This window comes from Candida albicans, chromosome 6 (genome assembly GCF_000182965.3).
Source record: "Candida albicans SC5314 chromosome 6, complete sequence".
Lineage (NCBI taxonomy): Eukaryota > Fungi > Ascomycota > Pichiomycetes > Serinales > Debaryomycetaceae > Candida > Candida albicans.
Genome location: NC_032094.1, coordinates 832,153 through 857,124, shown reverse-complemented (window position 1 = coordinate 857,124; position 24,972 = coordinate 832,153). Strand labels below are relative to the sequence as shown.

General features: G+C 35.1%; 11 protein-coding genes and 1 non-coding gene across 12 annotated transcripts; 8 read left to right on the top strand and 4 right to left on the bottom strand. All coding sequences in view use genetic code 12, as the record gives it.

The window, feature by feature from the left end:
• Nucleotides 1–508: 508 nt before the first annotated feature.
• Nucleotides 509–1,525, top strand: CAALFM_C603950CA (uncharacterized protein; the record flags this gene model as incomplete). The annotated part of the gene is made up of 1 exon (XM_713014.2): nt 509–1,525. The coding sequence occupies one exon, from the start codon at nt 509–511 to the stop codon at nt 1,523–1,525; it is 1,017 nt and encodes a 338-aa protein (XP_718107.2).
• A 325-nt stretch (nt 1,526–1,850) lies between these two features.
• On the top strand, nt 1,851–3,440 carry PBP2 (Pbp2p; the record flags this gene model as incomplete). Its single annotated transcript, XM_713013.2, has 1 exon — nt 1,851–3,440. One exon carries the CDS (start codon nt 1,851–1,853, stop codon nt 3,438–3,440), a length of 1,590 nt encoding a protein of 529 aa, XP_718106.1.
• A 294-nt stretch (nt 3,441–3,734) lies between these two features.
• Nucleotides 3,735–5,891, bottom strand: OPT8 (Opt8p; the record flags this gene model as incomplete). The annotated part of the gene is made up of 1 exon (XM_713012.2): nt 3,735–5,891. One exon carries the CDS (start codon nt 5,889–5,891, stop codon nt 3,735–3,737), a length of 2,157 nt encoding a protein of 718 aa, XP_718105.1.
• Nucleotides 5,892–6,346: 455 nt separating this feature from the next.
• On the bottom strand, nt 6,347–7,357 carry SNF4 (AMP-activated serine/threonine-protein kinase regulatory subunit; the record flags this gene model as incomplete). The annotated part of the gene is made up of 1 exon (XM_713010.2): nt 6,347–7,357. The coding sequence occupies one exon, from the start codon at nt 7,355–7,357 to the stop codon at nt 6,347–6,349; it is 1,011 nt and encodes a 336-aa protein (XP_718103.2).
• A 336-nt stretch (nt 7,358–7,693) lies between these two features.
• Nucleotides 7,694–8,545, top strand: CAALFM_C603910CA (U2 snRNP complex subunit; the record flags this gene model as incomplete). Its single annotated transcript, XM_713009.2, has 1 exon — nt 7,694–8,545. One exon carries the CDS (start codon nt 7,694–7,696, stop codon nt 8,543–8,545), a length of 852 nt encoding a protein of 283 aa, XP_718102.2.
• Nucleotides 8,546–8,559: 14 nt separating this feature from the next.
• On the bottom strand, nt 8,560–10,956 carry NUP82 (linker nucleoporin; the record flags this gene model as incomplete). The annotated part of the gene is made up of 1 exon (XM_713007.2): nt 8,560–10,956. One exon carries the CDS (start codon nt 10,954–10,956, stop codon nt 8,560–8,562), a length of 2,397 nt encoding a protein of 798 aa, XP_718100.2.
• A 207-nt stretch (nt 10,957–11,163) lies between these two features.
• Nucleotides 11,164–12,318, top strand: SKI8 (SKI complex subunit WD repeat protein; the record flags this gene model as incomplete). Its single annotated transcript, XM_713006.2, has 1 exon — nt 11,164–12,318. One exon carries the CDS (start codon nt 11,164–11,166, stop codon nt 12,316–12,318), a length of 1,155 nt encoding a protein of 384 aa, XP_718099.1.
• Nucleotides 12,319–12,369: 51 nt separating this feature from the next.
• Nucleotides 12,370–13,152, bottom strand: CAALFM_C603880WA (uncharacterized protein; the record flags this gene model as incomplete). The annotated part of the gene is made up of 1 exon (XM_713005.1): nt 12,370–13,152. One exon carries the CDS (start codon nt 13,150–13,152, stop codon nt 12,370–12,372), a length of 783 nt encoding a protein of 260 aa, XP_718098.1.
• Nucleotides 13,153–13,943: 791 nt separating this feature from the next.
• On the top strand, nt 13,944–14,016 carry tA(UGC)2. Its single transcript has one exon. It is a non-coding gene; the product is annotated as a tRNA-Ala (tRNA).
• Nucleotides 14,017–14,625: 609 nt separating this feature from the next.
• PGA61 (Pga61p) lies at nt 14,626–15,297 on the top strand (the record flags this gene model as incomplete). Its single annotated transcript, XM_713004.2, has 1 exon — nt 14,626–15,297. The coding sequence occupies one exon, from the start codon at nt 14,626–14,628 to the stop codon at nt 15,295–15,297; it is 672 nt and encodes a 223-aa protein (XP_718097.2).
• A 2,368-nt stretch (nt 15,298–17,665) lies between these two features.
• On the top strand, nt 17,666–18,844 carry IHD1 (GPI-anchored protein IHD1; the record flags this gene model as incomplete). The annotated part of the gene is made up of 1 exon (XM_713003.1): nt 17,666–18,844. The coding sequence occupies one exon, from the start codon at nt 17,666–17,668 to the stop codon at nt 18,842–18,844; it is 1,179 nt and encodes a 392-aa protein (XP_718096.1).
• A 1,498-nt stretch (nt 18,845–20,342) lies between these two features.
• On the top strand, nt 20,343–24,830 carry SNQ2 (ATP-binding cassette transporter; the record flags this gene model as incomplete). Its single annotated transcript, XM_713002.2, has 1 exon — nt 20,343–24,830. The coding sequence occupies one exon, from the start codon at nt 20,343–20,345 to the stop codon at nt 24,828–24,830; it is 4,488 nt and encodes a 1,495-aa protein (XP_718095.2).
• Nucleotides 24,831–24,972: the final 142 nt, after the last annotated feature.

The following is a 24,972-nucleotide window of genomic DNA, read 5'->3' as shown; positions in this document are numbered from 1 at the left end:
GGTTGTTGTTTTGACTCCGATAGAAACATACACCAATTGAAATAACCTCTCAGTTTCTTACATAACACATTAATCTTCTAAAGACTATTTTGCAAGCGACCTTTTCCAGCTATGGTCCTTGTTTATTGGTCGAGGATACGTCAATCATAGTAACAAAACCAAAGAAGTATAGTAAACGGTTATATTACAAAATTGCCGTTCTATAAATCAAGATTGGTACCGCATTGAAATGTGGCAAAAGAACGAGAAAAGCCTCCGTTTACGCCTAACTGTCCCCCGAGCCTTACTGTGAATTGGCACGACCGAGAACTTTTTATGCAACTCTTTTTTTTTTGTTTTTATTTTTCCTTTTCCTAAATAATATTCAAAACCAGTCCACTCTATATACAATCAAAATTGCATTAATTTTTAGTCTATCCAAGAGTTTCATATCAACTTAAAGAGATTGGTTTAAGAATTCATTTTATAAATCTAAAATAAACTTTAACATAACAAGAGGGGTACATCAATGTCGAAACAGAACATAGACAAGAGTACTGAACACCTGGCAGGGGAAAATGCATTATCTGAAAAGAATCATACTATAGAAAGCAATAAAAATAATATTGATAGTGAAGAGGATGACGAAGAGGACGAGGATTATGATCCCGAAAAGAAAAACGAAGCCGAAAATGAAGGTGGCGTCTCCAGCGATGAGGAAGAAGACAATGATCAATATAAAGATGGAAAAACATCCAAAATACCCGACTATTCTACAATTGAGTCAAGTACATCACAAGTTAAAACTAGATCTCAAAGACTTCATGAAAAACTACTGAATCAGTCTAGATTTATTGGAAATTTTGAAGTTGATTCGAAAACAGGACTTGTCAAGGATCAGTCGAATATCGATGTTAATTCAATATTTGAAAATTTGAAAAATGGGAGTCCTAGTATAGACAATCTGGAAGAACTAAATATTGACAGTGAAAAAACCGCAAATAGTCAACAGCAACAGAAACAGCAGTCGAACATAGAGGAAAATGAACTACAGGGCCCGAAACAAATCAAAATTCAAATCAATTATACATTTGCTGGAAAGCTAATAACAGAGACAAAATATGTTGATGAAAACTCACAAGAAGCCAAGGCGTATTTAAACTCGACAAGTAACATTTCTTCTAGCAATTCGAACGAGGATATCCCATATAGACGATCTCAAGTCAAGGTTATTAGGACTGACCCCGTAACTAATGAAACGAAGGAGCTACGTATCAAACTTAAACGACCATCTTTGATTGATAGGTTTTTATCTATAAATGGTAATAGCAAAAAAATGAAGTTGTCTACTCTAGAAAAATCACGGTTAGATTGGGCCAGTTTTGTTGATAAGAGGAATATTAATGAGGAATTGAAAATACATAATAAGGCTGGTTACTTGGATAAACAGGATTTTATAAACAGAATGAATTCCAAGCGGGACGATTTATACTTGCAAGCTAAAGAGAAAGAAAAAATACGAAAACAACAATTATTACAGAAGTGAACCTTACGACAAGGATAGTTTTTGCTTTGGATCACTTTATATAGATTGTATAGTGTAGTTATTGTTATCAAATATTGTCATGTTCAAAATAAAAGACAACTTACACACACCACACAATTGGAGTAAAAAGTAGTGTGTGGAGTGATAAATTCTTTAAAAAAAAATGAGCTTTACGTAAATCCAGCGAAAATTTTTATTATTTCAAGCCTTCTCACAGTTACTAAGAAGCAAAAGGAAGAAAAAACAAAAAACAAAGTACAATAATTAGCAGCGTTCAATAACAAAATAAAAAGCGGAACATAAACTAATACTCACCAAGTACGATATGTCAGACGACGGAAACGATACAAATAACATTCATGTGGATACTCCAGATGAACCAGTTTTAACACCTCCAATTGAGACTGTAAATCATAACATTACTTCAACTTTAAAGCGGAAAAATGAAGATGCAGATGATAATGAAGGCAATGAACAATCGGCAAACAGTCATTCGGGCAATGATACCATCAATTCATCATCGATCAAAAGAATCGCATTAGATAGCGAACAATTAGATTTACAGGATAAAGAGGAAGAACTACAACAGACAGCCCCCATTATTACCAACAACAGTACAAGTCATTTAGAGACCGAATCTGAAGAGTTGGATAAACAGAATGAAGACGCCAACAAGACACAAGAAACTCTTGAACCAGCGTACGCACCATCAGAGCTGGATCATGCAGACGACCAAAACACCGGTTCATCTTCCTCATCTAAGCCAGTATCAAACCATCGTGATAGAGATGATCCCACATTTATTCAGTTGAGAATGTATTGTCCAGTCAAAGAAGCTAGTACGATTGTTGGGAGAAAAGGAGAAACAATCAATCATCTAAGAGAAAAGGCAAATGTAAGAATTACTGTTAGTGAGAATTTAAAAGGAGTTCCTGAAAGAATTGTTGCTGTGAAAGGTCCAGCAGAGAATGTTGCTAGAGCTTTTGGATTAATCACCAGAGTTATTTTGGAAGAACCAGAGGACGAACCTGCAAGCATTAATTCACAACAATATAATTTAAAGCTATTAATACCACATCCTATGATTGGGTTCATTATTGGGAAACAGGGATTGAAATTCAGAGAAATTGAAGAAAACTCAGCAGCCAAGTTAAAAGCAGCAGAAAATGCTTTACCATATTCTACTGATCGTGTTTTATCTGTTATGGGTGTTGGAGATGCTATTCACATTGCTGTTTATTATATTGCCCAAGTTATGCTTGAACACAAGGAGGTATTGAAGAAGCATAAAGTTGTGTTGTACAACCCTGCTAACTATCAACCAACAGATCAAAGTCTTGGAGGCAGACAACGTCAACCGCCTAGTAATTCATACAACAATCCTATGGGTTATCAAGCTAAATTGCCGCCATTTAGTAAGCCACCACAACACCAACAGAGTCCTTACAATTTCTCAATGATGTTTCAACCAGCAGTTCAACCTCAACATTTTGGTTCGCCAGTAACATCAAACCCAAATGCTGTCTCACCTGTTGGTATGCAACCTTCTGTCAATATACCTCCACAGAACCAGTTCACTGATGAGTTTGGAAATACGATAGTTGGTGAAGTTATAACAACTCCACCTATTCAAGCAGGTCAAGATAAATATAATCAAGATGTCTTTGTTGCCAACTCTAGTATTGGGTCTGTTATTGGGAAACGAGGTAACAACATCAAACACATCAGAGAAACTAGTGCATGTACATATGTTAAAATTGAACCAGATAAGGGACAATCGATGATGTTAGGTGGAGGCAAAGGTATGACTAATATCAGAAAGTTAACTCTAACAGGAACCTTGAATTCTATTCAAACTGCCATTTATTTGATCAACCAGCGAATCAATGCTGATAGAGAGAGAAATACCCGTTAAGCTGATGGAACATCAGATTAGTTGTTTTACCAGGTATTCTCATCCCCCCAAAGAAAAAGGAAATGAAAACTGTATATTTTTTTTTGCTACTCTGCTTGTATATTCAAGTCAATTATCTGTATTCTAGTATTTGTATAGTATTTTAATGTACTTTTACTTTTGATCAACGAAGGTCATTCCTTCTATAAATGTATTACATGATAGTATGATTCATAACTTTTACAAATGCAAGTCTTGTATTAAAAGACTATAAACTAAAAAAAAAAAATCAGACTCTAATGTAAACGTTTCTATTTACCAATGCTTAACACCCAAACTAGTTAAAAGCATAGTGAATCCACTAAAAAGTCCCTCGCCCAACACCAATCCACTACTGAATATAATCATACCAATCTTACCATTAGGACCTATATTCTGCCAATTGTAACAAATCAACCCACCAATAAACCTGGCCAAAGTGAAATTTGGGGTGTTGTAAATACCTACACCAACGGCTACTCCACTTGGCAAGTAAACCAAATATTTATGATACAGTGAAGTGGGCGGCACAGTATTCTTTAATAACGATATAATACCAAAAATGACTCCTAAAACCAACGCAAATTCACGAATATGAGGAGGTAATCCTTGACCAGTCACTAGCCTTGAACAATCAATCCAAACCACTGCAGTTGGAATTCTAAACATATCGCTTGGTATCTTGTACACACTGTTGTACACTTTATACATGATTGAGCTTAATCCAACAGAATAAAGAGTCCCCAATATCTGAGCAATAAATTGGGCTTTTGGCGATGCTCCAATTAAATGTCCGGTTTTCAAATCTTGCATAAGATCACCTGCTTGTTGAGCCCCTGCTTCAGCTACTCCACCAGCGACCAAATTAATCAAAATCTTGGCTGGATGGTTGCTTGGTATTATTAATGCAAAAATCAATTGTGATAATTTTCCAATTCCACTCACTGGGTTTAAATCAGTCTCACCTAATGCTCTGACTCCCAATATGGAGAAAAACATTGCCAATATAATTGCTGCTAATGATGCATATATAGGAACTATGTTCCCAAACACTAGTTTCAAAGAAATAATGCAAAGCAATGTGGATACAGCAATTCCGATCACCGTTGTTTTAGTTGAAACTAAATGTCTTTCTGGTACTTCCATTGTATATTTGCAATCCTCTTGAGTTCTCTTCCCATCGTAAGTACTATTTTCAGGATTTTCGTTGGATGAAGTCAGTGATCGAGTTTCCTCTTGATCTTGTAATAAGTATTCACTTTGTTGACTTTGTTGCAATTCTAGAAATTGATCTAGATCTCTTCTTTGTCTGAAATTATCTAATGCATTATTAATTGATTTGATGCTCACCACAACAAACGACACCAAGGAGTCACTTATCATTACCGTTAAGCTAATCCATAAGATCCAACCTTGTCCCCCATTTATCCAATCGTCAATTCTTCCAGGTGCCCACTCCATATGCTTTGCCAATGGAGCTAATATACCCCAACCCAAGATAGCACCAAACAACATATAGGAAACTGTTGGCAACCCCATAATGATACCTTGACCTATATATGCCGGAGATGGTTGGAAGTTCCATAAATAATTGACCGATAAATGATTGCCAAAAATAGGAATCTTTTTCAAAATAGGGAGGAAGAATGAAAGTATGGTGTATGTGGCTGATATTATAAATGTGATTATTAATGATCTCATATTTGAATCATAATCATCTTGAATATTGGTAGTAGTTATGAGTTGGGATTTTGACGATTGTTGGGTTAAACTCTCCAGTTCAGTTGCAATACTACCTGTTTCTCTCCCTTCTTCTTCTTCGATATCCAACTTTTCACTGATCTCCTCTTTATCTTGATAAATGTCACTTCCATGCAACACTGAAATTAAAGTTGCGGTTGCACTGCCAGATGGGAAAGGTAATTTTTCCTTTACAATAACTTGTTTCCGCAACGGTATGGCAAAAAATACCCCGAATAATCCGAGACCCAATGACCAAATCATTAACTGGCCCAACCCAAAAGTCAAAGGTCGACCCAAACCACTTTCTTCACTAGTCATAAACTTTTCCATTGCAGGGATTATGCCAATGAATCCATAACATAGGGGTCCTGTTCCTACTGCAACAGCTATACTCTGGACAAATACATTTTCAACATCGGTGAAATTCTTAGCAATGGATATTGGTAATAACTTGAAAATAGAAAATGCTAATAAGGCAGCTGGTAACGACATCATTGAAACCCATCCGGTTTGTAAACCAAATTGAAAATTCGATATAAGGACCAATGAACCTATTAGTAATCCGACTATAGTAGACCTCAACGTTATTTGCGGGATGTCTAATTGATCTAGATAAGTATGTGTGTGAGTGCTTTCACTGGCTGATCTCTGCCGTATTCCTTCATTATTTGATATCGTCTCTATTGTCATTTTGTAAAATAATAGCCAGCTGGTAAGTAATAAAAAACAAAAGAGAAAAGAAAGTGGAGCTAGAATAGTTTATCTAAAAAAAAGAAAAACTATGGCTTTATACTTGCTCAAAGATCACTGCAAAAAATAAAAAAAATTTCGGGGCCATTCCTAATTCCGCGCGTACGATAATAGTAGTATAGTTAACAAATGGTTAGTTAGTTAGTAGTAGTAACAGTTTGTTGCTGTGATTGATTAGTCAGCTGGAATTGCGAATTTTCAAACGTTGCGATGCGTCTTGACAAATTTTTGTGCACAATGCACGCAACACCACCACAAATAAACAAAAGATAAGATTCTCTCGCATTCTATGCTTTCGGAACTTTTTACCGAATTGGGAAATCTACAGTAATCGAAGCGAAAACGAATTGAATCATTCACCATCATGGACTTTATTGTACAAACGGACTATATATCTAATCTTCTCCAAATAATATGTAGTTCAAGATATCACTTAATGTGATAACACTAACAAGTTTCCCTTCATCATCAACAACAAATAAACGATGCAATCTACTTTTTCTTATGGTGTCCATAATGGTACTCAATCTATCATTCAAAGTACAGGTGTGTACACCTTCAAACTCCTCCAGCCTTCTCAACAAAGCATCTCCAACAGATAAATCCAAGTCTGTGTACATTCCGCCTTTAACTAATGCCAATATATCCACTGCTTCATACACATTGATCAATTTTCCTTGTCCGTCAACTATTGGTATTGAAGAGACAGAATTCTCAGTTAATAAATGAATGACTTCTATGACAGGTGTGTCCATAGTACATGTAGACAACTTTTTCACATCACCCAACCCACTCAAATTCTTGAGGGGTTTCAATAACATTTTCGTTTCTTTACAATTCAAAGCCACAAATTTCAAAATTCTGTATTGAGTTAACACACTAACGACAATTTCACGTTTAGTTTTCTCGTCCTCGTCAATTAATGGGATTCTTCTAGCTTTTGATTCCAACATCTTGACACATGCTTCATATAATGACTTGAATGGATGTATTGATGCTGTTTCGATTTGATCTACACCTATGGCTTTTTCAATTTCTCTTAATCCACCCAATGTTAGTTGATCAACTAGTTCAAACTTTTCTGGGAATTGTAAATAGTATTGTATTACATTGATAAAATCCGATGATGTTAACAATCCAGCGAATCTGGATGTTTGGTTATTCCATAACGGTGCTGAAACTATATTATTTTGTAATAAAATATTTAATGACTTTTTCACTAACAATGAAGTATCCAAAACAATTAATCTATAACTCACAGGTAAGACATCGTAAGATGTTTTGCTTTGTAAAAATAATCGAATAGCCTTGATCCCAATTTTTTGGTCATGTTCAATTTGTTCAGGCGACAAACTCAATATATAATCGTTAGGAGTAGCTGCTGATGGTGGTGCTATGTCAGTCATTTTCTAATAAAAGTTGAATTCCAGAATAAAATGAATAATAAAAGTGTCAAACCAGGACACTGTAAGTAGGTTTTGTTAGTTATGAAAAGTGGATGTGTTCACCAAGTTTCTTCCCACTATTTTTTTTTCTCTCTTTCGTCGCCCGAAATTTGCTGTCTACTTTTTTTCTTTTTTGCTTTGTCAATCTGTCACTTTATTTTCATGATAATACAGTTGTTTTGGTTTATACACGCCTTGTTCATTATTAGCATCACCTTTCAATTTCGGTTCTTCTTTTACATTCGATTCACTTGATTAGAAGACTATATCTAGAGTTTTAACAGCATTGATTCTGAAATGAGTAAAGATTTTCCTGCTAAGCCACCACATCCTTCTACACTTGAGAGCATTGATTTATCAAAGTTAGATCCACAGTTAGTTTTGGATAAGGCATCGCAGAGATGGTTATTCGAGGAAGGAGACCAAGAATATGAATATGATTACATAAAGGAGCAATGGGTAAACACTTCTAAAAGATCACTATCAGAAGATGATACGAACAAAGAAGATATCAAGCGACAACGGAAACAAGATATGAGTAAATTGAAGGAAGAATTGAATAGTTTGAAACAGAAGAAAAAGAACAGCAGTATATTTATATCAAATTTACCAGTCGATTCTGGGTTTTCGGAAATCGAGGAAGCATTTTCAAAGTATGGTAAAATATCTGTTGGAAAAGATGAAAAACCTCGAATAAAGATGTACACTAATGAGAAAGGTTCTTTTAAAGGCGAAGCTTTGATTATATATTCGAATCCAGAAAGTGCATTATTGGCTATTGAAATGATGGATAATACCCAATATAATGGCAACACCATACGAGTTGAAGAAGCTAAGTTTGATAACAAAAAGGAGAATCCAAAGAAAAAACAAGATAGCCTTTCTAAAGCTGTGATTATTCGAAATATGGTTAGAAAAGAAGAGCTTGCCAATGATATACACATCAAGCAAGACATAATTGATGACATCAAGGAAGAATGTAAAAATATAGGCATATCTGATATCGAAGATATAGTGTTTAATGAGGAAAATGCAACGGTTCTAGTAAAGTTTTCCAAAGAAGAGCTGTTGTTGTTATGCATCAAGAAGTTTCATAATCGATATTACGACGGTTTGACATTGGATGTCCAAGAATCAAAAGTCATATGAATAATACATACTACCTATTTGTCACCTATTAATTTTAATGAATTAGTAAGTTTGTCTTTTAAAATTTCAATAGACTTGTCTTCACGCTGTAACCAGTTCTTTAATTTGCTTAATCGTTTTTCCAATTCTAACTGTTCCACAGCAGTCAATTTTGGTTTCTTCTCCTTTCCACTATCTTCAATAATGGAATGAACTTGTAACGATAAATTCTCAATCTTTTTTGTCAACCCGACTTCATTATCTGTAGAAGAATTCACTAATGCATTGATAGAGTTGATTTCTTTGAACCAATTTCTTTCTGCCTCGGATATTGGCAACGTCTTGTCTTGCTTGAACTTATTCAAACCATCAAATATCTTTTGCTGTAATTTTATTATACGTTCATCTAATTTTGCTTGTTTCTCTGTCAACTTTTCCAATTTTTCTGTGTGGTCTTTTTGATCTCCATCATACTCATTCTTAACCTTTTCAAGTATATGTAATTGTTCCTTCAAAGAATCCAAATTGGCTAAAATTCTTGATTGCAATTTAATACCAAATATTGTATAGGAGGATGCAACTTGAATTGTCCTCACAGATAAAGAGTTCAAACTTGAAAGACTATCAACAGTCAAACTATTCAAATCCTCATTGCCTTTAACATCAGCGCCAATATTGATCTTCCCCAAACTTTCTAATTCTTCTTCCAACTCACTGAAAGGTTTAGATGGAATGTATGTTAATGGTAATTCCTTATATGGCTCTTCTGTCAATAGTAAAGTGCTTGTGGCTTCATCCTGATCGCTCACTACCTTATCCACAATCTGGATAACTTCCATGTCATTGACAAGTTTACTTCTGCAAACAGTCAAGTATTCTCCAGTAGAAGTGACATCGTCTTTTATATATGCAAATGCCGTAATGGGTTCTTTTTCTGTGGAGGCAATACCATAATTTGTTGAGATCGATACGGAATCTATTTTGTCTTCTTTAAGATCGTCTACAAAAGTCTTCACCCAAGAACAATCAACTAAAACCAATTTGTTGGAATTCACACAAACACTGAATCTATTAGAATCAATTTCTCCAAAGAAAGTTGGGAAGCCAGTAGCATCATCATTTTCATCAACTGGAAGCTTGTCCCTTTGCAAAAGATCCAAGCTTGTCAATTCTTCTTTCCAAAAGCTTTCCTGTGATTGTTTCAGTTTTACCAATGCTTTCTCCTCTTCCTCGGAGTTGTCTATGAAACCAAATCCTCTTTTTGGTTTAACATACTTTGGTTTGCAAACTGTTTGGCTTGATTCACTTGGTGCACCTTCACTTGCTGTACTCATTATGTTGTACTTCATCAACATGGGTGCAAGTTGAGCATAGTAAGTAACTGTAGCATTAGCATCAATACTAGCAAGTATACTAACTAAATCATTGTCACCAATTGAAGCTAAATCCTTTATACCAGCATTACTTGAAATGAGGGGACCTTGTAAGCTGTAACCAGTCCAATCACTTAAGGTCTGACTAACAACAAAAAGCTCGTATGGATTATTTGTATGAGTGTCTCTTACTTCCTTAATTATTGGTAACGCGCCACTTAACTGGGATTTGAAATGCAGGTAATACTCAAATTGTCGGATAGCTGCTTTATTCAAAGTACTAGTTGCCGTGTCTAATAAGTTTACAGGGTATTTTTCCTGAATCAACTCCATAGCTGCTTTTGTATCTTCCAAAGCTATATCAATTGCTTCTTTAGTGGTGGCCAAATTACCAAATTTTGCACTGAATGGATAAATAGCATAGATGTTTGACAATGTTGAGACATACAAAGTCAATCCACCAGCTAAATTTTTAGACGACCCAAATGCAATAGAAATGGCTTCCTCATTTGCAAAGTTGGCATATCTTTTCAAATCAACATCAATCACAGGGACCTCCAAAGATTTTGTCAAATCATAAGCTTGGATTTGTGAATTATCAGTCAACACTACTAATGTTGAATCGTTTGCCGCAACTGTTTGCCAAACACACTTTCTTACCTTACCTCTTAAATTCTTAATCTTGAACGATGCACCATCAACATAAATACCACTACTTTTCATAACATTGGTGGGTAATGACACAACATCGACCTGCTCTTCTCCGATGATCGCTAACAAGGTACCCGATTTATTCATCAACAAAGAAGCTACTTCATAGAATTGATTCTCAACCTTAAATAGCTTGTAGTTTTTATGATTGGGACTAATTGTGCAGCATCGAACAATATTGCCAGTTGCATAGAATAAATCGGTATTATTACGGCATACCAATCGATTGTAGGGGGTTGAAGCTGGTGCTAACTCTGGGGTTGTTGCATTTCCAGTCCATAAACGTTGAAACACAAATTGCTGTGTAATTTGGTGAATGAATTGATCAGATGATCCTATGGGTGGCATTGTTAAGGTTGTTTGCTACAATGTAATTCTAGGATAATGAAGGTAGGTACGAGCTTATGAGTTTTGCTTTCCTTCCTGATGTTTTTTTTTTTCCTTGTTTTCTTTTGTCGTTGTAGCGAGAAAAAAAAAAAAAGTGTCTTCACAAGTCTTGGACTCAATTTTCACTCCTCCACAAACTCAATTTCAATTAGCTATCAATAATCCAATATGGGTAAACAGTATATATCTACAGTCAGTGCATCTCAGGCTCATAAGCTGGATATTCTTGGTGTAGCTATTACCAATAAGTTCACTGTGTCTGTGTCCAGTGATGGATATGCAAAATTTTGGGACAACAAGCAAGACGAAGTTCATCTGCCTAAAGAATTTGTCCAACTGGTATTTATAGATAAAAGCGGAATCCATGCGGTGGCTGCTTACGAAAATGTTTTGCCAAGTTCCACATTGAAAGTGACATTATTAGCATTTGCATGTTTCAATGGATCTATCATCTTCAGATATTATATCAATGATGACTTTTCAACTATCGAAAGTCTAACTGATGATATAAAATCATTTGAAAGCAATTGTTGGACCCCTGGCTTTTATCGCGATCCAGAATCCAAACAAGACTATTTTATTACAACCAAGACCAATGGCACTACAGAGGTTCATTTATTGAATATTGTTGATGAAAATGAGAAGGCTGTAATCACATTTGAAAAGTTTGGGCAATTAAAAGGAAACTCTTCTTCTTTCCCAAATTCTTTGGCTATATGTCCAACAGAGAATAAAAAATGTGCTGTGGGGTACATCAATGGTGATGTCTTGTTATATGACTTTGTTAGCTTGAAATTGATATACACATTTCGTTCGAGTGATTTGGTGACCAGTAGAAATTCCCAATCGACGTCTATACCTAGGGTGTTGGCATTTTCCCCTGGTGGAACCTTGTTGGCTGTGGCAAGAGACAATCAAGCTGCTGGGTCAATTACATTATACGACGTTGAGCATGGTGAGAATGTGGGGTCTTTGGCCACACCCTCACACTCGGCCAAATCTGTTGTTGGTGGGTTTGCGCATCAAGGCTGGATTTTGGGGTTGAGTTTTGATGAGGAAGGTAAGCACTTGGCTAGTTGTGGATTTGACAAATGCATAAGAGTCTGGAATTTAGAAACAAGCGAAAGGGAAGCAACAATTAGTATATCTATATCAGACTTAGATGATACTACACATAATGATCAAGACGAGAGTGTCGCTTCTGGTGTTGCTTTTATTAAAAAGGGGGTTAGAGGTGGCTCTGGTGGTGACAGCAATGAAGGATTATGTGTCGTGAGTTTCGATAGAGGAATAAGATGGTACCGAGAGGCAGGAGGAATATAGTGATTTCATTAAGTGCCATACATACGTATATAGTCAATAGATTTCGTGTATCTATCGGCCCATCCAACCACCATCAACTAATAATGTGTCACCAGTAACATATTTCGATGCATCAGATGTAAGATAGACAATTGGCCCCATAAAGTCATCTGGGTTACCCCATCTTTTCATTGGGATTCTCAAATCAACAATTTTCTTGTTCTCTTCACTCATGCTGTCGGTCAAATTGGTTTTGATATATCCAGGTGCAATTGAATTGACCCTGATACCTCTTGATGACCATTCATTAGATACTGCTTGTGTGAATTGTTTTAAAGCACCTTTACTGATGGCATAGGGGGTCGACAACATCCCGCCTTGGAATGATAACAAAGAAGCGGTAAAAACAATCTTACCCTTGGTATTTGTTTCAAGCATTTTCTTACCAATAGCTTTAGTCAACTTTACCGGAATATTCAAATCAACTTTTATCACATCGTCAAACTTATCTTGTGGAAAATCTTCAAAAGGATATCTTTCAGTTATTCCTGCATTATTGACCAAAATATCAATGTTTGAAGTTTTAGATAATTTATAGGATTCTTCAACTATTTTGGTGATAATTTCATCTTCTTCATCTTTTAAAAAATCAATTTTGATACCATCAATTTGAACATTTGGATTGACTTCATGGATTATTTTCTTTGCTTTTTCCAAAGTGGATTCTGATCTGTAGGTTAATATCAATTGATCCAAGTCTGCACTAGCCAAACCTTTGGCATAACCTAATCCAATACCATTGGTACCACCAGTTAAAATTGCTACTTGGCCATTAAGGGAAAATAATTGAGACATTGCAAGCTTATGTGTCGAGTTTTCTTGGTAGCTGGTTTTTCTATTTTTGAGATTGGAGATATCTCGGAGTATTTATACTATTGCTACGGACAGAGAAACAACAACTACATAAATTTACAAGAAGCCCCACGGTATCCCCCAAATATGTGGGGGATGTGCTCGCTTACTTTTTTTGGTGGAACCTCATCACCCCCCACACCCATTTATTACTACTACTCAAATTGGGCAAGCAGAGAGTTTATAACTTTGATTGGTGGTGTTCAGATCTTGGTTTTATAAGTGATACAAGCAGGATGTGTTAAAATAGTGCTTAATTGTGATTTGGATATCTAGGAAATAAGTTAGAATCGAGATTATAGTTTGCTGCAGAATTTTATCCAATTCTTTGAAAAAATATTCTGCAAAAACATTGGTAAATTGTAAAGCACTCTATTTAACCAATCATATCAAGTGAATTGACCAGACATATATAATTGCTATATTTATTACCCTACCACCATAAAGATAAACAGAAATCAAGCAAATAAGTTGGTAATTCTTTAAACTAGTTTATTGGTAGCGTGTACAGCCAAATTAGGAAATAAACGAAAACCAGTATTAGTTATTCAATGAATGACTTAAACACAAGGTAAAAGCATAAAAGTTGCAAATTGAAGTCAAATATTTATTTTATTATAATATGATAACTGTTAATATTAAAATTCAGTGAGTTCAAAATTTCTCACGTGCTAATTCCGATATTCATACTGTAAAGGTACCAAAAACCAAAGTCAAGAAACTTACAACCAGTTGGGCGTGTGGCGTAGTTGGTAGCGCGTTTGCCTTGCAAGCAAAAGGTCAAGAGTTCGACTCTCTTCTCGTCCAAAAGCAACAAATTTGTTACAATGCAAGTAACAATTTTTTTTTGCTGAGATTGCAAATTTTTTTTTTTGAGGATTTAAGTTTCATCTTGGTATTCTCAATACGAGAATGTAACAACAGTTTTCAGTTCGTTTTTCATTTAATTCTGATCAAAACAAATATTGTTAAGGTGCTTTTCTTTTTTCAATTCATCAACAATAACTTATCAACTAACTTCCTAACAGAATGTGTTATTTTCATTATTAACTAACACTTCAGCTCAATGCTACTTTCAGGAATGGCCATAACTCTTTACAAGAAAAACGTTAGCTGAATAGAAATTATCGACTAATCCAGAAAATTTGATCTACCCATAAGTATTTGAAACTTAATAAAGATTTACATTTAATGTTTACAGATCTATTGAAATTGGGTATAGACAAACAGATTTTTTACATTACTGCAAATCAATAGGATTTCCTCAGAAATGGTATATTTTTCAGATTGTAAAAAGCAAACAAACCAACAAAAAGATTGGGATATATAAATCTGAATAAATTCCCTGAACGTTTTGAAAAAGACCCACCACAGAGGTTTGATTTTTAATTAATTATTCAAACAAAAGAGGTAACGATGAAATCTGGTTTACTACTTGCTGTGATTTTACCAGTTGCTTTTGCTGTGAAAAAAGACCAACAAAGTTGTAACTCCAGTTGTGTCAAGGTCTTACAAAAACAACAAGAATCATGTCCTTCAGGTTCAGATGCCGATTGCTTATGTAAATTATCTGACTCAGATTACTGGGAACCATTGACTGACTGTGATTGTATTAACCCAGATAAAAAACTTTCAGCATCAGAAATTAAGGTTCAAATATGTGGGGCTCCATCATCATCGTCAACACCAACCTCATCAACAGAAACAACTTCATCAACAGAAGCAGAAACTACCGAAGCAGAAACCACTGAACAACCAAGCAGCAGTACCAGCAGTAATACCGAGTCATCTAAAACTACTATTCTTGAAACCCCCTCTATACAAGAGCTCAATGCTGAATCAACTACTAGTGTTATTACCCCCTTAACAGAATCAGCTGTGGCTGCCGTAGCAAATACTGACACCAGTACTTTAATTGAACCACAAAACACAGAAGCTACACCAGAAGTTGCTCCATTAATTCAACCTCAACTAAATAATGGGTCTGATTTGGCCCAAGTATCTGTTCAAGCATTTGAAAATGGTGCTGGAAGAGCTGCTGTTATTGGATCTGGTTCATTACTTGCATTGTTATTGAACTTTATTTAATCAAGTTTATATATAAACGTATACCCTACTATAATAAAAAGAGCTAATTAATTTGTTTTGGTAAAACCACTGATTATTGTAGAAGTTGTAATACCTTAGTGAAGCAACAATTTTGTGCAAAAGTTTTTGGAAGTGACCTCATCGCCTTCATCGAACGCAACTACATTAAGTGAAATCACTGAAGATCCAGATTTATCATTACTGAAACATTGTTGCCAACGACAGTAACAGAAACACCGGAACTTGCTTAAGCACCAAGTCTTCAAGAATAATTCTAGTTCACTCTCAGAAGTAGATATTTATTCAGGAAATCAAGGTTCAAGATGATACCCAAACTACTTGGTGGGCCAACAACGAAAAGCAAGTATATATAAGAATAAATACATACCATCTACGTAGTGGGAACAGTACGGTTTCAATAGATGATTCATCATCCATCTGTTGGTATACATTTGATATTGATGTAGCACGAAAGTGATGCAGTTATGCTAGCTAAATAATGTCATTCCATTATTTGCAAGTTGAATTATGATTCTTCAAGATCAAGTTGCTGAGAAATATAACTATCAAATTTGACATGTAGGAAATATCCCCCGCTAAACACACAAACAGACATATGTCCAGAAAACAAATTTGCAACTGAAATTGTCAAATAGTAACGCTAAAAACACTAACAGTACACCTTATATGAATTATAGAGTGAGCACGTTTCTACTTACATTTTGAAATCTTCATCATCACTAGTGAATCTCTTTGTTTTTATTTGGAAGACCAACGCGCTACAATTTGATAGGAAACTAAAATACCCCATAACTAACTAAATTATAAACTAGATTAAAAACTCGTGTTAAAGAACGATTTAAAATTGGAAATTAATAAAGCGAAGATTATTGATTGTTTGGTCGACTAACTTTATTGACTTTGTTTGTTTCTTGATCCCCGCCTGACACGAACAATTGAAATACTGCTACCGCTTAGAGAAGAAGAAGAAGGCTTAATTTTTTTTTCATTATTGAAGGGGAATGAAAACTAGCGAAGCGATAGAACCATTTTTTGTCTGGAATGAATTTCGGGATATCGTTTCAAAAATTTGCCAAGACTAATGTATAGTAATTTCTTTTTTTTTTTGCAGAACCAAATTTTTCTTTGAATGAAATAAACCAAAACTACGTTGTTACAAGAAGTTATTGTTGGGCTTAGTAGTTCTTTACGAATCATGAAATTTCAGGGGAGTTAAAAGTTTTATTGGTGTTACAAGAATAACTAAATTTTGAGTTTAAAAAAAGAAGAAAAGAAAAAAAGGTTGGCGTACGTGACGAGGTACAAAATCAATATCGTGTTGAAAACTCAACTTAAATTACTCTTGAAAAAATCTAGAAAGAAAAAGCGAGTGTTTTCTTTCTTTCTTCCCATTTTAGCACGGCTTAACCTAGATTGGGGGGAAAGCCAGACAGACAAAGTTTTAATTGTTTCCAATCATCAATTCCAACCACTCGGTAATTGTTGCACACCAAGGTACACTCACTGCCCAACCAATGCAGTTCAAAACCCAAAGAGTTAACATAGTTGAGAATTTAATGGTTTCTTTTTTCGGCAAAAAATGTAAACATTTAATGCAAGAACTTTACATGTTGCAGGCGCCGTCATTATCTACGCAACATTATAATTAACTCTTCATTTGAACACCTCAATAAATTATTAATATCAGGTGACAACAATACAATTGGCTATCCTGACTCCACGCTATTAAATTGACCCCATTACTACATAGATTTTTAGTTCATAGTCTTTATGGTTTGCTTTGTTTCTTTAATTGCATTGATAATTCAATATTTGTGTCACAAGAAGGACCCCTCGTAACTCCAGACTTGACAAAATTCCAGCGCGTTTCTTCGTAGTAGTAAATGACCAGACAAAAAATCAAAAGAAATAAAAGAAATAAACAAACATATTGTCGTGAACCTGGAATTTGAAATTTGTTAAGAAAAAATAATAATAGGAATAATAAATTGAGTCGTTCTTATGCATAAAAATTTCAGGTAGTAGAAGGATTTTCAGTCACCGTGACTTCTCTATTAAGTAAAGTAAGACACGAAAATGTACTGAAATTACCAATTCTGCGGTTTGTCTCCTCCTCTGCTTTGTACGCAACTTATGCAAGAAGCATGCTGAAATTGCCGTGTAAACAACAACAGTGTGACAAACCTCACGTTGCTCAGTCTAAGCAAGCACCATCAAATTAAAAAATAGTTATGTTTCGAATTGTATAAATACCACCAAAGTCCAGCCAAAACTAGGAATTTAGCCAAAAAAGCTGTTAAAACTTTCTTTTCAAATACTAAACCAAAACCTTTACCACACAGTCATCATGAGACCAACTCCATTATTCTTTGCACTTTTACAAATTGCTCTTGCCGCAAAAAGAGCTGACCAAATTTGTAACGACCACTGTTCTAACGCATACCAAAAGCAACAATCTTGTGGTGGTACAGATGATGTTAGTTCCCAATCTGCTACTTTGAAATGTTTGTGTGCTGATGAAAGTTATTGGTCTGAATTGGCTCTGTGTGATTGTTCCAGCTATGATTCCAATGTTTCTGCTCAAGACCTCCGTGCTTACTACTGTAACGTTGGTGTAACTGGTGGCTCTCAAGGTCAATCTACAAGTGGAGATGCTAATGCTGCCACTAATTCTAATGATGCTACTGGTACTGCCACTGATGCTGCCGCCGCTACTAATGGTAACGATGGTGCTAGTGGAACTGCCGATGCAAACAATGCCAATAATACTGATGGTAGTGGTGCTACAGATGCTTCTAATACCAACAACAATGGCTCCACTGATACTGTTAACACTAATACTGCTGGTTCTGGATCTAGTGAAACTACTGCTGCTGCTGGTGCCGCTGCTGGTACCGCTGCTGGTACAAACTCTGCATCTGATCAAGCAAATGAAACTGGTTCTGACGCTACTAATGCTGCCACAGGCTCTGATGCCTCAGGTACTGCTGCCACCAATACCGCATCCACTGCCTCTGGAGCCACTTCTGGCTCTGGTTCTGACGCTGCTAAGAAGACAGGTACTAATACTGATTCAGACTCAGATACTGCTACTAAAGGTTCAGACGCTACTGCTGGTAGTATGACAACTGCTGCTTCAGGTTTAGGTGCTACTAATGGAACAAGCAACAGTACTGGTTCTCATTCTGGTAGTATGACCAGTATTACAACAGGTTCAGGATTTACTAATGGAACCAGCAGCAGATCAGGCTCGGGTTCAGGCTCTTCTACTAGAAGTGGAAGCAACTCTGATTCATCAAGCTCAGGTTCAGGTTCCAGATCTTCCTCATCTGCTGATAGTTCTGACTCAGATTCAGGTTCCGGCTCATCTTCAACTGAATCAGGATCTGGTTCAGGTTCCGGCTCTTCAACTTCATCTGGATCTGGTTCAGGTTCTGGTTCCAGTACAAGATCTGGTGGTTTTGCTGCTACTATTCCAACTGTGACTTTTGGTTCTTTAGTTGCTTTGGCATTGAACTTATTATAAAGTCTAAGTTGAAACCAGTGCTTCGTTGTGTGTTTTACATATTTTCGGTTTTAAATTCTTGTTTGTACGTTTAATATTAGTTTCGTTGTTTAGCAATTAGGATAATTATAATATAATAAGAAAGAAGTAATGGTGTTGTAGAGACTAATATGAAAAATGGCAAGTACTCATAGATGGATGGCAATTAGTACTTGTTCATCACCTGTGTTATTTTGCACCATAAACGATATTGTTCGTATTTCCTGAAACGAGACAAGGAAGATTTGTGTTTTTTTTTTCAATAAACTCGGAACGAAACAATACAAATATACCCGTGCACCGAGACTAATTAAAAAACAATAACGGTTCAACTTTCCTGATTAGATGGAAGTACTAACCAATAAAACAGATTATTATTGGTCTACAGTGGGTTAAGTTTGTAGCTTTTGTATCTGACGGCTAATATATGGACCTTAAATAAATTACTAGTCCATGGGTTATTAGATTTTACAGTATATGTTGACAAGGATCTGGAATCGCTTCTATTCTACTTCAGCCACACCCAAAGCTAATCAAACTAAGATCCTTTTTTTTTTCAACATGGAGAAAAGAAAAAATGAATGGAAAAGGACAAAAATATATAACAATAGAAATCTTACTCACAAACGACTAGACCAGATTAGAGATGAGATGGGACAGACGGAGGAAAGGACAAAAGGATAAAAAAACGGAGATTATATTAGAAAACGGGAATAAAAAGAAAAAACGGAGATAAATTAGGTGAAGAAAAAAAGATTTAGGAATTGCCTAAAAAAAATCCAAAGCAATTTTTGCATCAATTCTTATTTTTCACTCACAATCTGTCTTAGTAATATTACTAAGATCTTCATTTAACTTTACACTAAAACAAGGAGGAAGAAGTTATTCTATTGAATAACAATCACAATATGGAGTTTACGCAAGTACTCAGATAGATACCAAAGGAAAAGAGAAGTAAAAGTATACGGAGAAGGAGATTATTAGCATTTGGGAATGTTACAACTGTGAATGAGAAACGGAGGATGTGGGAAGGTTATGGAACCGTTAATAATTGAGACAAGATTGCTTTGCTCAAAGTTGAAATCTTCCAGTACTATCACGACTGGAAAGAAACGGACTCTTCAATAAACTACACTATCTAAGGAATGGGAGAAACACGGATGGAAAATATGCATTTGTTTTGTCAATTGATTTATTGTTTTATGTTTTTTTTTAATAATTGATGATTAATATATAGTTAGTTTATATATATGTAGATTTTTTTCATTTTTGTGTTACTTACACAGATTTACATTGAGGATGAGCATTTATTTATTTTTAATATCTATTTACGTATAAATAAGATATCAAATTCGGCCATCTGGGAAATTTGAATTTCATTTTTTATTGCTCTTTCTTTCTTTCTTCCTTTCTAACAAGATCTTTCATTTCCTTATAATCTTCAACGAATACATATATTATATTCTGAGAACAGTTCAATATGTCATCAGAAGATATTGGAAGTTCAAGTTCATCTCTTCAAGAGTATGTTGGTCAACAGCAACACAACAAAATACAACCTTCCACCGATGATGATTACAATGAAGATGATTATGAAAGTAGAAGATTACATTTAGTAAGAACAGTTTCATCAATCAATCATCATAATTTTGATGAAAAATTCGATACTATATCGAGAGAAATTTCCCGTCAAGTGACTAATAAAGAAGGAGAATTTCAATTAAGATTAGATGAATTCAATTTAGCTAAAATATTAGCCAATTTTGTTTATTTTGCTAAAAAACAAGGAATTGTTTTACGGAAAAGTGGAATTACATTCCAAGATCTTTGTGTTTATGGAGTTGATGAATCATTTGCTATTGCTCCTACCGTTACTGATTTATTAAAGGGACCAGTTGGTGCTGTTCAAGCCATATTATCACAAATGAAAACACCACCACGGAAAATTTTGAAAAATTTAAATGGGTTTGCTAAACCCGGTGAATCAGTGTTGGTTTTAGGTAGACCAGGTGCTGGGTGTACAACTTTCTTGAAAGCATTAAGTGGAACTGATTTTGATTTATACAAGGGAGTCACGGGTGATATCAGATACGATGGATTACCACAAAAGGAAATGTTGAAATTGTTTAAGAATGATTTGGTGTATAATCCTGAATTAGATGTTCATTTCCCCCATTTAACAGTGGATCAAACTTTGACATTTGCTATTGCTTGTAAAACCCCAGAAATGAGAATCAATGGAGTCACTAGAGATGAATTCATCAATGCTAAAAAAGAAATATTGGCAACTGTGTTTGGGTTAAGACACACTTATCATACCAAAGTGGGTAACGATTTTGTTCGTGGTGTTTCCGGTGGGGAAAGGAAAAGAGTATCTATTGCTGAAGCATTAGCATGTAATGGATCGATTTATTGTTGGGATAATGCTACTAGAGGGTTAGATGCATCTACTGCTTTAGAATTTGCTCAAGCCATTAGAACTTCAACTAAATTATTGAAAACAACGGCATTTGTCACCATTTATCAAGCTGGTGAAGGTATTTATGAAACATTCGATCGTGTCACTGTGCTTTACGATGGACATCAAGTTTATTATGGTCCAGCAAACAAGGCCAAGAAATATTTCGAAGATATGGGTTGGGAATGTCCACCAAGACAATCGACAGCAGAATTCTTAACAGCTATTACTGATCCAATTGGTAGATTCCCTAGAGCTGGTTGGGAAAATAAAGTTCCTAGAACAGCACAAGATTTTGAACATTATTGGTTGAATTCACCACAATATCAAGAATTAATGCAAGAAATCAAAGATTATAATGACGAAATTGATGAAGATGAAACTAGAAGCAAATATTATCAATCAATTCAACAAGAAAAAATGAAAGGTTCTAGAACCAAATCTCCTTTCACGATTAGTTATTTAGAACAATTGAAATTATGTTTCATTAGAAGTTATCAAAGAATCTTGGGTGATAGTGCTTACACAATAACCCTTATGTTTGCCTCAGTTGCTCAAGCTTTTGTTGCAGGGTCTTTATATTATAATACTCCTGATGATGTTTCTGGGGCATTTTCTCGAGGTGGGGTCATTTTCTTTGCTGTTTTGTTCATGTCATTAATGGGTTTAGCAGAAATTTCTGCTTCATTTAGTAGTCGACCAATTTTGATGAAACAAAAAAATTATACAATGTATCACCCATCAGCAGATTCCCTTTCCAATTTTGTCATGTCGATTCCAATTAGTATTTTCATCAATACTTTTTTCGTCATTATCTTGTACTTTTTATCCAATTTAGCTCGTGATGCTGGCAAGTTTTTCATTTGTTATTTGTTTGTTATTATGCTACATTTGACAATGAAATCAATGTTTCAAGCAATTGCTGCCATCAACAAAAGTATTGCCGGTGCAAATGCCATGGGTGGGATTTTGATGTTGGCATCATTAATGTATTCCTCATATATGATTCAACGTCCTTCAATGCATCCATGGTTCAAATGGATCTCCTATATCAACCCTGTGTTATATGCCTTTGAAGCCGTTATTGCTTCTGAATTCCATGGTCGGAAAATGCAATGTACTTCTCAGTACCTTACCCCATCAGGACCCGGGTATGAGAACTTAGGTGCTGGTGAACAAGTGTGTACATTTATTGGATCAGTTCCAGGACAAAGTTGGGTTTTAGGTGATGATTATTTAAGAATTGCTTATACTTATCGATTCAGCCATGTTTGGAGAAATTTAGGAATTTTGTTTGGGTTTTTAGCATTTTTCCTAGCTATTGCTACTCTTGGTACCGAATATGTCAAACCAATTACTGGTGGTGGTGATAAATTATTGTTTTTGAAAGGAAAAGTCCCTGAACATATTACATTACCCCTGGAAAAGAAAGAAGAAGATATCGAATCTGGTGGTAATAGTGATACAACTGCCACTTCCAATGGCACCCTTTCACAAGGCAAGCTGGAAGAAAAGGCAGCTATTGTCGATGATGGATTGAAAGCTAAAGGTGTATTTGTTTGGAAAGATGTCGACTATGTAATCCCTTATGAAGGTAAAAAGCGTCAATTGTTACAAAATGTTAGTGGATATTGTGTTCCTGGTACATTGACAGCATTAATGGGTGAATCCGGTGCTGGTAAAACAACCTTGTTAAATGTTTTGGCCCAACGTGTTGATTTTGGGGTCATAACTGGTGATATGTTAGTCAATGGTCGTCCCTTGGATACTTCATTTAGTCGTCGTACTGGATATGTTCAACAACAAGATATTCATTTTTCTGAAGTCACAGTGAGAGAATCATTACAATTTGCTGCAAGATTAAGAAGATCTAATGATGTTAGTGATGCTGAAAAATTAGAGTATGTGGAGAAAATCATTGACGTTTTGGACATGCGTGGATATGCTGATGCCGTTGTTGGAAGATTAGGTAATGGGTTAAATGTTGAACAACGGAAAAAATTGTCGATCGGGGTTGAATTGGTTGCTAAACCTTCATTATTACTTTTCCTTGATGAACCAACATCTGGTTTAGATTCACAATCTGCTTGGGCCATTGTTAAATTATTGAGAGATTTAGCTAATGCTGGACAATCGATTTTATGTACTATTCATCAGCCTTCAGCCACTTTATTTGAAGAGTTTGATCGATTATTATTATTGAAGAAAGGTGGGATTGTTACTTATTTTGGAGATATTGGACCAAGATCACGTACCATATTAGATTATTTTGAAAGAAATGGAGCTCGTCATTGTGATGATAAGGAAAATCCGGCAGAATATATTTTAGAAGCTATTGGTGCTGGTGCAACCGCATCTACTGATTTTGATTGGGGTGAAATTTGGGCACAATCGCCAGAAAAAGTACAAACTGATGCCAAACGTGATGAATTAATCAATGAATCAGCTAAAAATGCTACAGATACTTCTGCTACTGATTCACCTTCAGAAAAGAACTTGACTAGTAAATATGCTACTCCATATTGGTACCAATTCCGTCATGTGACTCATAGAACATCATTGATCTTTTATCGTGATCCAGATTATATTGCCGCCAAAGTTTTCTTAATGACAATTGCTGGATTATTTATTGGGTTTACATTCTTTGGATTGAAACATACTAAAACTGGTGCTCAAAATGGTATGTTTTGTGCCTTCTTATCATGTGTTATTGCTGCTCCACTTATTAATCAAATGTTAGAAAAAGCTGGACTGAGAGATATTTATGAAGTTCGAGAAAAATTATCAAATACTTATCATTGGTCACTTTTAATATTACCGCAAATCATATTTGAAGTGATTTATATGATCATTGGTGGGACAATTATGTTTGTTTGTCTTTATTTCCCTACTCAAGTGAGTACTGTGGCCCTGCATTCCGGGATGTTTTATTTCAGTCAAGCTATTTTCCTTCAAACATTTGCTGTTTCATTTGGATTAATGGTACTGTATGTTTCCCCTGATATTGAAAGTGCTTCAGTGATTGTTTCATTCTTGTATACATTTATTGTATCATTTTCCGGTGTTGTTCAACCAGTTAATCTTATGCCGGGATTTTGGACATTTATGAATAAAGTATCACCCTATACTTATTTCATTCAAAATCTTGTTTCATCATTTTTGCATGATAGAACCATTCGATGCAATGCTAAAGAATTGTCATATTTTAATCCACCATCAGGACAAACTTGTAAAGAATTTGCTAGTGCATTCATCAGTCGTAATGGTGGTTATTTAGTTGATGAAGGAGCAACTTCAAATTGTGGGTATTGTAATTTTAGCAATGCCGATCAATATTTATTGACCATTGGAGCAAAATTTTCTTATAGATGGAGAAATATTGGATTTTTCTGTGTTTACATTATTTTCAATATTAGTGTTTGCTTAGTGCTTTATTACTTTTTGAGATATAGAAAAGTATCTTTCAATGTTACTGGATTAGTTAACAAATTTAAAAAATCCAAAAAGTAACACCAACAGCAACAACAACAACCAAAACAATAATTAAATTATATTTATATTTATAGTGATAAAATTTTAAGATATCGTTTCTAGTTAATAATAGAGATTGTGTTTTTTACTCGTAATTTTATGTTATTTATTCCTCATCACA